The following is an 18,247-nucleotide window of genomic DNA, read 5'->3' on the forward strand; positions in this document are numbered from 1 at the left end:
GCTCACACACAAACACACACACACACAAACACACACACACACACACACACACTCAGAGTCTTGACATAAAAATCTCCAATTATATTATATTATATAGAGCACAAACTCATGTCACTGATATTACGGTGTTTGTTTCTCACGTTCTTTTTTTCTTCAGCAGTCTGTTTAAACCTCTAAAGGTCTTCTGAGGACTTGTTTGTTTTTGAAACGTTTTTCTGCTTGAACGCATCACTTAATGAAGTCTGACTCCAAACACACACGATAAAGAGAGGCGTAAATCCAAAAGTAGCGCTGTGTGTATGTGTATTTTAGATGTGTGTTAATGTGTGCTTTGTGCAGGTGTGTGTGTGCTTGCGTGTGTGTACTGGTTGTGTATGTCTGCATGCATGTGTGTTTAGGGTGTATTGTGAACGTGTATGTGTGAACTTGTGTGTACTTGTGTGTGTGTGTATGTGCGTTGTGTAGGTGTGTATGTGTGCGTGTGTGTACAGTATGTGCGTTGTGTAGGTGTGTACGTGTGCATGCTTGTGTGTGTGTGTAGGGTAGGTGTGTGTATGTATGTGTGTGTGGGGGGGGGTCTAATCAGAATGAAAGAAGCGACTGTGTAAAGGAGGTCATCACCACGGTAACGGGGCAGAGGAAGGGGTTGTAGCTCTCAGGAGAGTTCCTTAATTAGATATTAATGGTGTAGTTTTGTGTGGAATGAGCATAATTAAGAGGGTAATACTCTTAATCGGGCAAAACGGGCAATTTGCAAACTTTTTTTAATGCAACAGAATCCACCAAAGAATTTTCCCATGACACAAACATAACTATTAAGCAGCTCATTGGAAGCTTTTTTTTTTTTTTTTTTTACTTCATTACTTAAGGTCACTTAACACAATGTCACCATCAGCACTAACACACCATGTGTGACAAATTACCACGTAAACAACAGTCATGTTTATGGAAATGATTAGAGTTCTAGTGCTGTCTGATATTTTCTTTTCCTGTGCGGTTCACAATCATAAACAATGTATCATATTCACCACTGACACATTCACCGCTTAATATAATGAATAAACGCTTTAGATTTTTTTTGGGGAGCTTAAGTGCCGAAAATATATTATTGAGTGGATGGTGGGTGCCGATATTTACACACGCACTACACCTAAAGAAAGAGTAGAAATTTCTCGAATTTTTTCTTCAGGAAATATTGATATGATGCTTATTAATGTTGTTGCTTTAGTAAGGTTTGATTAGATCCAGAAGAAATAAAGCACTTCAGGTTGAGAAAATTGCAGACTGTTACAAACTTCTGACACTGGAGACTCCTTTCATGCGGAGTTTCTGTTTGTTTGTTTGTTTGTTTGTTTGTTTGCCTGTTTGTTTGTTTAACATTCTACAGACTCATCACCAGAATGAATTTTAATTCCTCAATGTCAGGTTTTTTTTTTTCTTCTTGGCATTTTTGGCATTAACTGAAAACACAACACACACACACACACACACACACACACACACACACACACACACACACACACACACAGAGTAGGAAACACCTCCATGTTCAACGTAACCTTCTGACCTGAGTTCAGTTGTAGAGTTTAAAGACTGTTTTTTATAGATAACCTCTGCTAACACACACACACACACACACACACACACACACACACACAGCATTCAGGAAGCAATAAATCCACATCCAGACAGCTGATACTAAATTCATCCTCTGAGACGCTGTAAGTCTGGTGGTTACAGTATAGAGTGTGATGTGAAGAGTCACACAGTGATCCCTGTAACACACTCCGACTCATGTCAGTATCATTAAGAGCCAAATGAAGCTTATGGAATAATGGAAACAAGCTGCAGCGAGGCTAAAGTACAAAAAAAGCCTTTTTCCCTGAGTGGCTTCTGTCTCTCGCAACAAATGTCTCAGACATCAATTTAAAGAATATATTCATTATACAAACAAGAACAAATCAACTGAGGAGGGCGTGTGTGTGTGTTTTGTTTGGTTATGTGTTGCATGTGTGTGTTGTGTTATGTATGTATGTATGTATGTATGTATGTATTTGTTTGTATTTGTGTATTTGTGTGTGTGTGTTTTGGTTGGTTTTGTGTGTGTATTTGTGTGTTTGTCTGTGAGACTTGGTTGGTTGTGTGTGTGTGTGTGTGTGTGTGTGTGTCTTGGTTGGTTGTATTGTGCATGTGTGTGTGTGTATTTGTGTGTTTTGCTTTGTTTGGTACTGCCCATTTCTAGATCTAATTTAATCTGATTTAATTGTACTATTCAGGTCACATGACCACCTCAATACTGATGATAATATATTAATACTGATGATATTAAACTAATAATGATTATTATATTAATGATGATATTATTTATTAATGATGAATGATGTTAGTGTGTTCGGTGATTTATTCTTCTATTACTATCACAGGTTCCATTAAAACAAAAGCGGTGAGCGTGCTGCTACAAGCCCACGATGCACAAAGATGAGCCCAAAAGTTTTGAGGTGGAGAAGGATCACCGCGTTCGACACCTGGACTTGTTTTAACAGGCGTCTCGAGAACAGATCCCGACACCTTAAGAAGAACGCTGGACGCGCCACGTAGCCACAACCCACTGTGCCGCTTAAAATGATGTATTTCGCCTCATTCAGTTTCACCTGCTAATTAAAATGCCTTGTCGTATTAAATCAAGGTGACATGACTGTAATCTTCAAGCTATTTCCACACCTGGATAAGTGGAGGCACGTCTTCAGTATTTCACAAGTCCAGCCAGCTTGGGTTACACTCGGCCGTTTCATGCATTATGTATAAGGATTATACGTATCTGGAATGTACTGTAAGAGCACTAAAGGCAGATTTACACATATTTAAAACCTAATTAAAGCTCTTCATGATGTCTGAGACGCGGTTTAAGCAGACGTTCATACATGTATAGATGTATCTGATACAGTAGGCCATAAGTGAAAAGACCAATAGCAAAACAGCAAATCAGAAAACAAATGCAACAGCCAAAACAAAATCTAGGCAAATAAGAAAGGACAGTATCAAAATCAGAAAACAATAATCAATAAAAAAAACAAATCAGAAAACACAATAAGAAAAGCAGAAAAATAAAACAGAAAACACAACAAAAACCGTAAGAAATCAAAAAATACAATAAAAACCACAACTAATCCGAAAACACAGAGAAAAAAAAAACACATAGAAATCAACAAACACAAAAACAAAACTGAAAAAATCGACAAAAAAAAAAAACAATGTACTTATTGAACTGAAACCATACAAATGTTTAATGTTGCTACCGGACAATAATGCTGGATAGGAAAAACATTTCAAGATGGTTGACGACACTCTGGTGAAGAAGACATCTTTGAGACGTCATTTAAATCAATGTGATTTATTTTTTGAACATTTTGATAGTCCACTGTATTTTAAACGCTAATGCTAGCGTTGGATTTTTAGTTACAGTCGACAACGAAACAGCTACTAGTTCCGGTTAGTAAAAAAAGTTGAGTTGATACGACCCTTCTAACATTTATACACTAGGGGCTAAAGTGCAGGGTGCATAGTGTAAGTGTGTAATTTGGGTAATTTGGGATGGTGAATTTGTTGTGCTGGAAGTTGCTTCTCACTCTGAGCAATAAAAAACATGGTTTCTGGGCTCTAATTACACCATAGAGCAGAAGGGCTCCTGAGTCAGCTTACTTTATTTGGGAGATGCAATGAGGTGGGGAGAGAGAGAGAGAGAGAGAGAGAGAGAGAGAGAGAGAGAGAGAGAATGAGAGAGAGAGTTGATTTCAAATCAGTAATCATGCCCAGTGGCTCCACCCCTCACCTGGATCATCACATAGGAATCTGACACCCTGAGGGCAGAGAGGAAAAAAAGCCCTCAGAGAAATCAGACAAGCCACTGATTTACTAACCGTCTGCTAACACAGAGCAAGTTTTTCAACAGAGCTGTACTCTTTTATGAAGCAGGGTGTAGCACTAAACTGTGATCATAAACACAGCCAGAACTGTTGATTCTGGAGACAGAAGATGAAATCAGCCATTCTGATTGGTCAGAGGTTTTCTGGTTTAGATCAATAAACTTGTTCTAATAGGTTGATGATCATTTTTATAGTAAGACCTGATACTGGGTTTGTACGGTGGATGCTAAACATGAATACACTGAAAAATTGCTGGAACTGTTTTTGAGTTGATTTCTAACAGTCTGATGCAGACAGTCTGCAACATTTCCCAACTTTAGATGCATTTATGATGTGTTATTCTTAGCCATAACAAAACCAAAAAATAGAACAAATCAGACAATGCAACAAAACTAAAACAGAAAACTAAGCCAAAAAAAGAAACAAAACAAAAACAAATACGACAAAAACAAAAGAGCATATCAGAAAACAAAGGCAAAAACAAAACAAATCTGAAAAAGAAAAAATATATCAAATAAAGAAATAAATACATGAATTCAAAAATTGGACAATGCAACAAAACTAAAAGCAAAACAACAAATCAGAAAAAAAAAACAACAAAAGCAAAAACAAAATAGAAAATCAGAGAACATTGATAAAAATGCATAACCTCACCCTTACCCCCTCCCCCCCTAAAAAAATTACAGTTCAGATAAAGAAATAAAAATTTAAAAAGACAATAGCAAATCATACTAAAACAACAGCAAACAGAATATCAGAAAACGAATCCATAAATAAAACAGATCAGAAAAAAAGCCACAAAACAACAAACCGAAACACAAAACAACACATCAGAAAACGCAACATCAATAACAAAACAACAAACTAAAAAAAATGGAGTAAACTGGAGAGCTGCAGAATGTTAAAGAGGAAGTCAGATCCCGAATAAAGCTCCTGATGCTTACATCTGTGCTTATTGTTATCAGGAGGATTTACACAGCATTAATAAGAGAGCGTAAACTCTGAAAAGCCGGGATATTCAGCTGTCAATCATCGCTTTCCTATAACATTGTGTGCTTTTATCCTGATTGAAATGATCAAAGTCAATCTTACAATAAATGATCATAAAACAGCCAAAAGCTTGTAAAAGCATGTCCCGATCCACGTCTCATTCTACTTCAGTTTGTTCGCAAGAGACAAATTTCCCTCAATAACAAAAGATCAAACGTTGAGTTTAGTTTTTTTAAGCAATAAGAATTTTCAGGATGAACATAATAGAATATAAAGTCAATAAAAGACAGATTAAATTGTGTATTTCATGGGAATATATATGAATAGAATCTGAATCAGTGGAGTAATTATTGCTAAATCCCTGCTAAATTACTGTTACGCTCTGCAATTCCCTCGATTCAGCAAGTCAAGATACTGTTAAAAGTTTCATACTGTATCTCTGGAACCCAGGAAATGGCGGCAGATATATGATCCGTTATCACCCACGCACAGCTGCTTAAAGCAAAAGACAGGACAACTCAACAAAGCTCTTGAGAACGCTGCAGACGTTAGTGTGGTTAAAAAAGCAAATTCATGCAACATAGGTGGTCGGGCTTGGTGTGCTGTTTATGTGCCGTTCCCATAGTAAGTAAAACCAAAGATGTTTATTATCAAGTAGGAGATAGACTTTGTTGGCAGCAGGATGGATGGAGTCCAGGATGGTTAAAGAATATCACTCTGAGTGGCTGTGAGTCTCTGCGCTAACTATGACTGACGTCTACTGATGGCCCCTTGATCTAGCACATTAATCCTCTACTTGCTAGCTTTACATTGTATTGGGTTTCTCATTAGGTACGTTTCTCAGACCCTGGTTCCAAGCAGGACCTGGTGTTCATTTGCCAAAACATGTATTGTTTTAATACAGTAAGATGTAAACATTTCTGAAAAGATGTTTGCCTCAGTATCCAGGTTTGCTTATAGCTACATCTTCACATCTACTAATCCTGAAAGCTCTTTTTGCTAAGCTAAAAACAAATCATTACCAACAGGCTAATACGGAGAAGCTAAGTGCTGAGGTAAAGAATAGATAAGAAAGGAGTTTGCTGCGGTCAGATATTTGTTGCAGTTGTAGAGAATTACTCAACACTTTCTGACCAATCAGAGTGAAGAATTCAACAACGCTGTGGTGTAACACTGGCAACTGATACTTGCAAATAAAGAACTAGCACTGTGTTCTAGGTTATAAACATCAGAGTATGTCTGTGATGTGGTAGAAAGACCTCCTGACCCCGTCGCTCTTGTCAACACCACTAACCATAGTGATAAGCTGCTGACGACGACATCATCGAGAGATAAAGTGTTTAGCCTTGGCTAAATAACAGACCAAGCCACTTTCGAAAGCAGACTGTGTCTCATTGGGATAATTATTATTATTAAGTGGTATTCAGCATTTCCTGTGGTTTGCTTTCTCTCTTTCTCTCGTTCTGCCCCAATTCATATTCATGAATCCTGAGTTTCATGAACTCATGATTTATGCTGCAGTTTTCTGAGATTTCAAGTGGCCTGTGATCAGAAATACAGTGAGCCAAAGATTATATTTGGGGTCATGGCTATGTGGTCACATTAAATATGATATTTATGTCTTTTGAGACTCAGGGAGCTGCCTTGCATTACAAGAACTATCCACAGATTTATAAAAAGCCAAGAGTTTTGAAACATAAAACCTGACACCTAGTTCGCGTAGATCTGTGCTGGAGCCAAGGATGATAGGATGCTTTCAGACAAGCTGTAATTAATGTAATAATTACAGAATTCCCCTCTTCAGAATGATGCTCATCAGCAAGATAAAAGGAATCAGGAAAAAAATTCTCAGAGACAGTGGCTACTAAATGGGGTTATCTTCTCTGGAAGCATGGAGGACTTCCAATCATTGGGGATCACTCTGTGTCAGCATTGAGTCAAACAACATAGTGTGATTAATGACACTCGGGCCATGTCGAACCTCAGGCGACAGCAGGAACACCGTAAAATGCAGCAGGAAGTCAGGCTCGGTAAGGGGAAAGAGAAGGCCATTAGTTAGGAATGTGACCTGGCTCAGAAAGGTGAAGGAAAAGCCTTGTGTGGCGATGATGGGTCAGAAACTGAGAAAACGTCCAGAGAAGGTCTTGAGGATCACTAAAAGCATGTCAATCAATCTAAAAAAAATAAAAAACTGTTTACTGAAGAGTTCTGAACAGGTTCCTCTTGAAAAATAAACAATGAAGTAAGGCTTCAACACGAGTGGTCAGTTGCATTAAAACATTTTTTTCTAAAAGATTTTTTTTTGTTACACTTCTGACCTTCCTTTTTAAAGAACTTCTAGCTATCTAATATTCTCCATCCATTTTATGTATCGCTTATTCTACCTAGGGTTGCTGGGAACTCAGAGCCTACCCATGGTAGAACTCAGGGCACAAGGCGGGGGACTACCAGGACGGGATGCCAACCCATCGCAGGGCACAATCACACACATACTGATGGACTACAGACAATTTAGAGATGCCAATCAACCTACAAAACATGTCTTTAAACTCGGGGAGGAACCCAGAGTACCTGAATGAAATGCCCCCTCGACCTCCCAAATCACAGAGAGAAAATGCAAACTTCATGCACAGGGTAAAGGCAGAAATCAAACCCCCAACAAAACAGAATTACACAACCATAAGCAGTATGTTATGTTTGACCCAAAACAGTCACAGAGATAAAACATTGCTTGGTGCCAAGGTAAGGTAAAATAATCATATACTGTATGTGATAATTATTTCAGCGTATACTCAACATGAAATAATTGAGGGGTGCAGAGGTGGGATGAGGGGGAGGTTTGTTGTTAGCAAGGGCAGTACTGCCCTCACTTTCTCCCAAGAACTACCTTGTCTTGTCACTTAGGTGGTGCAATGAAATGTACATCATTTTGCCCTATAGAGGGCATCTTTAACTTAAGAAAGTACATATATTTTAGCTATAATTAGCTTTAGTAAGAGTTAGCACAATTTGAAATGTAGTGCAAACAGTTTAGCTCCTTTATTTTTGAGAGTTTTCATAACACTTTATTCCCACAGATGGAAAAACCAAGACCAAGTCTTGGTTCCTAGATCCAATCAAGTTCCATTCAGACCTTTAAAATGTACACTGATTGTTGGTTCCAAACACCGATTCTCAACACTCGACAAAACCATGGAATCTAGTAGAAAGAGTCCAGGGAGGAGTGAGAAGCTATTTTAGCCATGTTTGTAGCACTTCTGGAACTTTAACCTGTATTTGTCTCGCCTCCTACACTGGACATTCTACAAAAAATCTGCCGGAAACAATATAGAGAGTAGGCTAACTGGCCAGAGGATCCTGTGGGCTGTGTAACTTCTAAACCAGTTCAAAATTACAGCCTCTAAAACCCAAGAACCAAAGGAATGTGGTTTAAAATGATGACGTTTTCTTTCCTCTTAAAGTACATCTATAGCTTTCAGGATTTATGTTTTATTTTCTCTAGTGTTGTTTTTATGAATCTGACAATCTGCTTTCTACATTTTAGAAACTCTAAGCGGGGGACTGCCACTTTGTGGTCCAATAGTCCCCAATGGTGCCTGTAATGATTCACACGTGTTAGCTGTTCGTCTGCTCTGTGTAGAAAGGACACGCCACTAAGGCTGAGAAAGTGGCAGGAAGCTTCAATATCACTCCTAGGCATGGTGTTGTCCTGTCAGATCTTTCAACCTGGGCGTAAATACGTTAACAGATGTACATTTTGTGAACAAAAAACAGGAATAGAACCAAGGACAGCAACTAACGTTAGTAGGGTTTTGCCTTCCATCATTTTCACACTGAAATATAAGGCTCAGTTTTGGGCTTTACTGTATTTTCTGGACAGTGGATTATATGGAACTTTTCTAGAAGCAGGAATAACAGCACCACCACTGGTCATAAGTAAATCTACACAGCAGAATGATATAATAAAGCAAGACACAATGCTGATTTCTTTCTAGCCCAGACTGTACAGTATAATCATGCCATGCAATTACAAAGAAGGACACACTCCCTAAATTTACCATGCATCACAGCTAATCCTGCATTCAACTTATCTAAGCAAGTCAGAGCTTGGAATAAAAATGTTTTCAAGGTACAAGCATTAAATGGATGCCTTCTTGTTTGTTTAAGTTTGTTTTTAGCAGCAGACTAGCCAGCTAATTGTGAAGAGTATTTATACTTTCCTCGTATACAGTTCACAGTTAACTGTAGAGTCAGTTTTAAAGGTTCAACAAGCGAATATGTGTGTATGGTGATTCATCTGAAGCTAATGCTAGATACAGTAGAAATAATTTAAAAGGTAAGACATGCTGCTGTGTTTACTGTTGATGCTGTGAGCAGCCATGATTGATTTGATGTCACTTGCTGAACTCAGAGAAACTTGTGCTGGAGACTACGCTAAGTCTGGATTTCAAGTTTAGGGGTGTTTTCCTTGCTTTTCCAAATGAGAAATTTTCTCGTAAATTGATTTGTAAAGAAAGAGATTGAAGTGAACCAGCTAAACAAAAATTGTCCAAAAACTGTTTGTATATTTGTTTATTTTCTTTCTTTCTTTCTTTCTTTCTTTCTTTCTTTCTTTCTTTCTTTCTTTCTAGCCATCCACAATAACTGTCTAAGTAATGTCATCTACATAGATCTCTAACGTTAGCTAAAAGATGAACATACAGTGATCGATTTTATTTCAGATTTAGAAAGCAAGACCATTATGTAATTATGTATAATTTTGAATGATAGCATATAAATGAGCAAATTTAAGCTGTGAAGATGTCCCAAGTTCCGGCCTTACAGTTTTAATATAGTAATACTGAGTTGGATCCGGGTTTAATATTGCAGATAGAAATCCTAATTTTCAAAAATGTAAAACCCTGTTGCACAAAAAGTTTAATTTTATGCAAATACGGTGCAACCCGGAGCATCTCATATGATCTCACTCTCACTCATTTTCTACCGCTTATCCGAACTATCTCGGGTCACGGGGAGCCTCAGGCGTCATTGGGCATAAAGGCAGGATACACCCTGGACGGAGTGCCAACCCATTGCAGGGCACACACACACACTCTCATTCATTCACACAATCACACACTACGGACAATTTTCCAGAGATGCCAATTAACCTACCATGCATGTCTTTGGACCGGGGGAGGAAACCGGAGTACCCGGAGGAAACCCCCGAGGCACGGGGAGAACATGCAAACTCCACACACACAAGGTGGAGGCGGGAATCGAACCCCCAACCCTGGAGGTGCGAGGCGAACGTGCTAACCACTAAGCCACCGTGCCCCCCATCTCATATGATCTGACAGCTGAATTTTATACAATCTTCTCCAGAACAATTGAACAATTTAGGCGTATAAACATTGTAACTTTGGCAATCCAATTTATAGCGATTAAAAGCTTTGAGACTTAAGCTTTCTTTTAAGATCCATCAGACCAAAGCTTGTCTGAAGTTTATGACTGTGTGTTCAGTCTGATGATGAAGATCCGCTAATGGTATACCTGTGATGAGGAATATGATTGATCTGCTTTACGTCCTTGATGAGCAGAGAACAGACATGAGTGACACGCTGGTGGGAAGTGGTGAGGATAAAGCGGTGTATGTTTTCACCCTAAAAAAGAAAAAAGTTAACCTTTGCCTCAAACCGCAACCTTTGTCCATTTTCATAACATTTGCCTGGTAACATCCTGTCGAGTTGAGACGAGGCGAGTCGATTGTTTGACTCTCTCAAGCTTGCAGGTTTGAGGTGGCTTTCCAGTACGATTAATATTCCTCATGCATTCCTAATCATCATTCCTAATCTTCCCAGCTGCTGTGTCAATGATTAGAGGAAAAACAAGGCACTTTCAGGGTCACTCTGCCTCGTCGCACAAAGGCTAGCCGAACAACATGTAGGATTTCCTTGCTCGCTGTGCATCAACATATGCTTCCAATTACAAGCTTAGAAGGTAGAAAAAGCTAAAAAACAGAGGAACGTAATGAGAAGCCATCACTCTCGTTCACTCTCCCAGCTCAATGAAGTCAATCTCGGTCTCTGTTTTGAAAAGAAATCTTTTATTCTGGACTCTCAGTCTCAGACACAGTGCGTAATAATAATAATCCACCAGAACAAAACACGCTGTAAAGATTCATTCATCCGTGACACAAACGTGAACGAGTGGAAAAGAGGAGAGGAAGATGGGTTTGAAGTGAGGAGCAAGCAGTGGAGCTGCTAGCTAATAAACTTACCTTTGAGTTCAAGAAGTTCCAGAAGAAGAAGTTCTTCGTTCTTTGTGTGCCTCTAACTATTATTATTCGTCCTTTTCCTTTTCCTCTTCTTCTTTAGTATTCGTTCTAGCAGCAAAAGATCAAACGTATCTCCTCACAGCTCCAGGGAGAGAGTTCTTCGCCATGGTAATTCAGCCACTGATGAAACTTAAGTCCAGGATGAATGAACGTTTGTTTTTGCTTAAAAGCTAAATGCAGGAGAGTTTCTTATACGCTCAGGTTCACTTTTAAAACCAGATCTCTACTCTGACTCAACTCCAGACTCTGAGAGAGAGAGAGAGAGAGAGAGAGAGAGAGAGAGAGAGAGAGAGACGCCACCACGAGCCCTAGAATGAGTTGAGTCCTCCCCTTCTGATCCCGCCCTCCCTCACTCTCTGTCTCTCTCTCTCCCTCCCCATCTCTCTCTCCGTCTCTCTTCCGTCTTTCCCTCCCTCCACTCCGTGGTTGCTGGGGTTGAGGTCGTGTGTTTGGGGGAAGGGGGATTACGTTGTGCAGGAAGGCACATGCCTTTGCACCAGAAACGACACTGAAGATTTTTTTAAAAATCGATTTTAATGGGTTTAAAGAAAGAAAGAAAGAAAGAAAGAAAGAAAGATTTTGTAATGTTTTGTTTTGTTTTTTTCCTGTCACTCATCCAGACTTTTGACAGAAAGCAAGATGTGGCATGACATACATGACATTTTCACTGATTTTTTTTCCATAATGCTGAAAAAAATGCAACATAATCTTTGTCATGCACTCGTCTTATGTTAGATAAGTTGCTTGTAGATTATATTTCTTTTCTTAAACGAACTCAGAACATGTAAGGACACCCTGTCGGTGCGTCGTTCAAGCATGAAAACGGAAACAGGGTGTTACTGATGTGAAAATGTTTTTGAGGGGCGGAGCTTCCAGGAGATCAGTTAAAATCAGCGAGTTTGAAACTCCACGTCATTCTAGGCAAAATGCGTAAATGTTGTTTTAATCGGTGGAACATCAGAAGCAATTTGACGGTTAAATTCTTCTGTACTGGGTCTAAAATGTGCTGAATGTCAAAGTTTCTTTTCCTCGTGGTCAGATGTTTGTTTGAACCTCTGAAGGTCGCTGCACTGCACACTGTCCTGTTACACTGACGGAGGCATGCAGAGTTACGTAAGCGTAAAAGCTCTCATGCTCTCTAGAAGACTTTGTTTAATAGCTGAAGGAGTGTCTGGTTTAATGATTGACTGACCAGGAAGTTGTTGTCAAGCTCAGAGAATTTTAATCATGAACTCCACTGGAACAACTTGTCTGTGTTGTCGTGGTCTTTAAACCTGGACCTTGATATTAAATAAGTATCCAGTGAAACACTGCACTAACTGGCTGGATGTGGTAACTTAGTGTTTAAGGTGTTGGATTACTAATGAAAAAGTTGTGAGTTCAAATCCCAGGTCCACCAAGCTGCCACTTCTGGGCCCCTAATCAAGGCCCTTATCTCTCAAATGTATAAAATGTAAGTCAGCCTGGATGAGGATGTCTCCCATTTGCTGTAAATGTAATTTCTCTAAAGTGAACAAATTAAATCATGACAATCATGATTTTACAGTCACACACACCAAACCACATGATTTTCTTCAGTGTACAACACATACACTCTTCAACACATTGTTTCATTTAGAGAATAGAATAGAAGCCTTTATTTTTCTCACATATACATTACACTCTCACTCTCACTCATCTTCTACCACTTTATCCAAACTACCTCAGGTCACGGGGAGCCTGTGCCTATGTCAGGCGTCATCGGGCATCAAGGCAGGATACACCCTGGATGAAGTGCCAACCCATCGCAGGGCACACACACACACACTCTCATTCACTCACGCAATCACACACTATTTTCCAGAGATGCCAATCAACCTACCATGCATGTCTTTGGACCGGGGGAGGAAACCGGAGTACCCGGAGGAAACCCCCGAGGCACGGGGAGAACATGCAAACTCCACACACACAAGGTGGAGGCGGGAATCGAACCCCTAACCCTGGAGGTGTGAGGCAAACGTGCTAACCACTAAGCCACCGTGCCCCCCCATATACAGTACATTACAGCACAGCCTAATTTTTTCTTCACATATCCCAACTTTGGAGGTTGGTGTCAGAGCACAGGGTCAGCCATGATACAGCACCAGTGGAGCAGAGAAGGTTAAGGGAGTTGGAACCCCGATCCTCCAATCAACAACCTAGAGCCTGGACCACTTGAGTCACCACTGCCAAAGACGCATCCTTATTGTAGATGTAACTGTCAGATCTGCTTCCATAATCACAGCCAATTTGCTCACTTGTTCACCACTCAGTTCACTACTGATCAGGCAAAATCCTTTCTGTGTACTGGAACGTTTGATCCTTAAAATAATCCCACAATGCAACACGGAAACTAGGGAGCATCAGTGCTGACCATGTTAGAGTTTTTACCGGAAATGACGTCATACTTTAAAGCTGAAGCATCTCAGATGGCGGACGAACCGAAATCTGAGTCTATAAGCAGTTTTTTATGGTTGTTTGTTGTATAGAATAATTTGTACACTTATTTTTGCCCTTTTTACTTCTGTACAGATTGTTTTCTTTTATGCTTTTATTCTTTTTTTTATATATACTTTTTTAATTGGACAGTCAAAAAACATTTCACTACATACTGTAATGTGTAAACTTCTGCATGTGGCAAATAAAAAAATAGATAGATAGATAGATAGATAGATAGATAGATAGATAGATAGATAGATAGATAGATAGATAGATAGATAGATAGACCAGTTTAAACACTTGTCTGAAGCTGAGATATTACTGTATGGACAGTCATGTAATATTGTCTGACTCTTGAAATTCATTGATCAAAAAGTTTCATTAGGTTTTATTTTTGACTTGTTCAGTTATTCTGCAGTGAGAGACTGTGTTTATGGTGAATGTTTTCTCCACTGAAGAGCGCCCTCTGTGGGTCAACTTTATCACTATTCTGTTTTTTTTCTTCTGGCTGGAAATCACAACCATTAAACTTTAAATTGTTATTAATATATTAAGAATTTCTTTGAATTTATATTATATTTAGCATCTATGTCATTTAATCCAAACCATGCTGTCTCAAAAAAAGATTAGAATAATAAATATGAAAAATCATGTGGACCAAACGTTTTGAGGTTTTGGTGGAAATTTCATTAATAAAAAGCTTTATATAAAAAAAAAATAATAAAAACAAAATTGTGATGTTTGGATTGTGTAAAAAAAAAATGAATATTTTTTAAAATAAGATTTTAAGAAATGCGATGGTTTGTCGTGTTAGGCGCGTGCTTGGTGATAAAGGCCACGTGCTTACAATGTTGTTTGAAATGTTGGCTGAACTTTGAACTTCACCAGCTATATAACAAACACAAGCATCATGACCATAGATACATTTCTCTTTATATTAACGTTTACATTAATACACTCGTTCTGATGCGGTCTTACTTCTATAGCAACAATTCTGAAATAAATACCTATATACATAAATTGCGAATAAACAGTTAAAGAAAAGAAAGTATATTTTAAAGATGAAACGTTAATTAACACTGATGGGAGATATATTCCATCAGTATCAGGGCTTTGTAACAGTAAGGTTGCTTTGACCTAGTGAACAAAATATGAACTGCTGAAGTGGAAATAACAGAAAGTATTTGAGATCTGACATATTTTAAAGGAGTCTTCAGCGTTAGTGTTTGGTAACAAGAATGTTTAATTTTTTTGAAGGAAAAAAAGAAAGACTGGTGAGAATATGAAAATTCATGACATCAGAAGAACAGGAAGTATTTCAATCCTTACAAGATGTTTAAGAAAATGAGATATCTTGACATTGATGGAAGAGGTAAGGACTCTCCAGTGTCAGTGTTTCATTTCTGGAAGATTAACGTTGGAAACAGCTTATGAGTTGTCAGTAAAGTGACAAAGATAAGTGGGGTTGGTGAGGTCTAGTAAACGAAACTCATGAAATGGGAATAACAGGAAGTATTTTCATCCTCACAAAATGTATTAAGTGTCTTTGTAGAAGACTGTTAAAATAAAAGCCCATGGTTAAACAGTGAGGATTATTGTTCCGTTCGAGCACTGAGATGACCCTGGCCAAGGATCTGTCAGAGTATAATTCAAAACGCTTCCGTCTTCCTGGTGAAAACTCACATCAATCTTTAACTCAATGCACTTCATGAACTTGCACCGAACAACAATGTTGCCATTGGCTTCCTGGAGACTGCACTGTCTGTCCGAGTCGCTGCTGGTGGCCTGGTTAATAGTATGTTGTGTCTCTGAGATAGATCTTTCGAAGCAAACAAGCTGCTCCTTGTTCACGGTGGTCAGGCTCATCCCCCTGAGAGACTGGGGTTCAGTGCAGTAAACCTGGCTCAGGTCCGTCACAGTGTTGCTGGAGTATTCCAACCATTTATGAAAGTAGATCAGGTTGCAATCACAGCGCCAGGGATTACCACTCAACTGCAACAAGCACTCAAAGTCTAACGGCTCTAAAAGGCCATACACAAGGTTCTCCAGTCGGTTCCCTGCTAAGCTGAGAAGCGACATCTTTCCCTGATCTATGAAAAGGTCTGCTTCTAGGGAGGTCAGGTTGTTCTTCTGCAGATCAATGACATTTATTTGAAGCAGGCCTCTGAAGACAGTACTGGCTAACTCCTGAAGCCTATTCTCAGACAAGTCCAGATGCTCTAAAGAGGAAAGGTTTTGGAAAAGTTCTGCTGGGAGGAAAGGTAGCAGGTTTTGAGACAAGTCCAGATAAGTGAGGTTGTGAAGACTGGTAAATGCAGAAGAGGATAATTGGAGCAGGGAGTTCCCTCTGAGCGTAAGCTTCTTCAGATAAGAAGGAAATAATCCAGAACTCAGCACCTTTATTTTGTTATCTCTCAAATTCAGTTCCTCCAAGTTATCCAGGTGTGTGAATATACCAGGTTTAATTTGGTTGATCTGGTTTCCCTGCAGGGAAAGAATCTTCAGCTGAGTGTTTCCATTGAAGGTGTCCAGAGACAAACTGGTGATCCGGTTCAAACCCAAATCCAGTGTCTTCAACTTGCTCAGCTCACTTGTTTGTACTGTAGACAGCTTGTTGGAGGACAGATTGAGTTCTTGAAGGTTGGTGAGCTTGCAGAATAGATCTTTGTGAAGACTTTGGAGCATGTTTCCATGCAGCTGAAGCATCTCCAGCTTCTCAAGAGAGTCAAAAAGGTTTGGTGCTAAAAGCATTAGTTTGTTGTTGTTGAGAAGAAGCTTGGAGAGCTTGTCCAACTTATTAAAGGTCCCAGCTTCCAGGGCCAACAAAGGACTCCCACTGATCTCCAGCTCCTGTAGACTTGTTAGCCCTTCAAAAGCATTGTGTGAGACATTCTGCACTGGGTTACTCAAAAATAGCAGTTTGGTCAGGTTCTTCAGATTCTCCACAGCAGTAATCTTTTTCAGACCAGATGCTAAAATGATCAGTGCTGTTGCATGTGTAGGGATGTTCACCGGCAAAGCTTTCATCAACAGATCAGAACAAATGATGGTGGTTGTGGAGAAACACTGGCATTGTGGAGGGCAGAAAGTGCTAGAGATGCTCAAGGCAGTGTTTTGCCAGAGGTGAAGCAGGAGAAGCAGAGAAACTGCATGGTGTAGCTTCATGTTCTACTTGGAAAAACAACAACAAAAAAGACCTTGTATAAGGTTTCAAAATTGCATTTTTACACTTTGTAGGAAATAAGTAAAATAGAAAATTGTGATCTGTGATTGTTTTAACTGATCGTTAACTGAATAAGCAAAACAAAAGCAAGAGCTTTATATTTGACCGTCACAAAGAGCTGAAAATAGAGACTCCTTCCAAAAATGCAAAATTATAACGTCAGTGCTGTGAATCGAAAAATACTGACCAATCAGAATTCAGCATTCAGAATTCATCAGTCAAACTACATTCTAACTGTGTAACATTTATTTGTTTAATTCATACATTTGTTTTTTTATGATTTTATATAAAATTGTTAAAAAACAACATACTATGAATAAAACATTATATTAAGTCATAGAAATGGAAACATTGTTCGAAGAGGAATTGTACAAACAACTGTACACTTATTTGTTTACTTTGTGGAGTTAAAATAATGATCAGATCAAAATACAAAGACTTTTTCAAACACTCTAAAAGAAATCTGCATGATGTACCTGCAGATCCTGAATTTCCTCTAAGAAAGAATCCGTCAAGCTGGAGCTCCTGGTTGAGATTTTCAGCTGTTTTAGACATTAATCTCACTGTTATCTCCTACTCGTCTGCTCTGTAAACGAAAATATTTGCTATTGGTTCACTGACTTACAGGAAGATGTTACAAAACAGTTCAACTCTAGTTAAAGCTTCTCAGCAGCGCCTGCGTTTAGAGCTGTGTCAGATTTGTTCGGCTTTCTTTTAATAATATAAAAAAGTATATAAGTTATAAGTATAAGTATATAAGTCAAGCAGAAATAAAAGCAATAAAAATGTTATGTATAGTTTCTGTTATTACGCAGCATCTTGTGGACTTTTCTACCATAATGTCAATAATCTAAGGGAAGATTTTTTTAATCAATAATCACAAACTCTCTATGCTGGAAAAAAAGTCTGTCTGTCTGTCTATCTATCTATCTATCTATCTATCTATCTATCTATCTATCTATCTATCTATCTATCTATCTATAAAAATCCATTGCAGTTTATTACAAACAAGTAAAATTTTCCAGTTTCTTCTTCTTCAGCTGTAATAATAATAATAATAATAATAATAATAATAATAATAATAATAATAATAATAATAATTACTATTATTGTTATTATTATTATTATTATTATTATTATTATTATTATTAATATTAATATTATTGTTATTATTAGCAACAGTAGCAGTATTAGTTATTTTTTTACTTACTGTTTTTTGTATGTTTGTAATTTGTTTCTTTATTTAATTATCTAATTATTACAAACATGTTTATTTGTTGCTTGCATATCAAAAAAGCTTTTATTATATACATATTATTATTATTATTATTATTATTA

The 18,247-nt window shown here is 38.3% G+C and overlaps 2 protein-coding genes across 2 annotated transcripts in view; both read right to left on the bottom strand.

Moving 5' to 3' along the window:
- LOC132849009 (tensin-3-like) overlaps window positions 1-11,509 on the bottom strand; it is a 56,388-nt gene extending 44,879 nt beyond the window's left edge. Inside the window, exon 1 of the mRNA XM_060875173.1 lies at window positions 11,173-11,509. The gene's annotated coding sequence lies outside the window, so the exon portion shown is untranslated. The remainder of the gene's footprint in view (window positions 1-11,172) is intronic.
- A 3,363-nt stretch (window positions 11,510-14,872) lies between these two features.
- On the bottom strand, window positions 14,873-17,540 carry zgc:153913 (carboxypeptidase N subunit 2). Its single transcript, XM_060875174.1, has 2 exons — window positions 17,386-17,540; window positions 14,873-16,854 (listed from the first exon to the last, which is right to left on the bottom strand). The coding sequence occupies exon 2, from the start codon at window positions 16,849-16,851 to the stop codon at window positions 15,265-15,267; it is 1,587 nt and encodes a 528-aa protein (XP_060731157.1). The 5' UTR covers window positions 16,852-16,854; window positions 17,386-17,540; the 3' UTR covers window positions 14,873-15,264.
- Between the last annotated feature and the right edge of the window lie 707 nt (window positions 17,541-18,247).

This window comes from Tachysurus vachellii, chromosome 7, assembly GCF_030014155.1.
Source record: "Tachysurus vachellii isolate PV-2020 chromosome 7, HZAU_Pvac_v1, whole genome shotgun sequence".
Classification (NCBI taxonomy): Eukaryota; Metazoa; Chordata; class Actinopteri; order Siluriformes; family Bagridae; genus Tachysurus; species Tachysurus vachellii.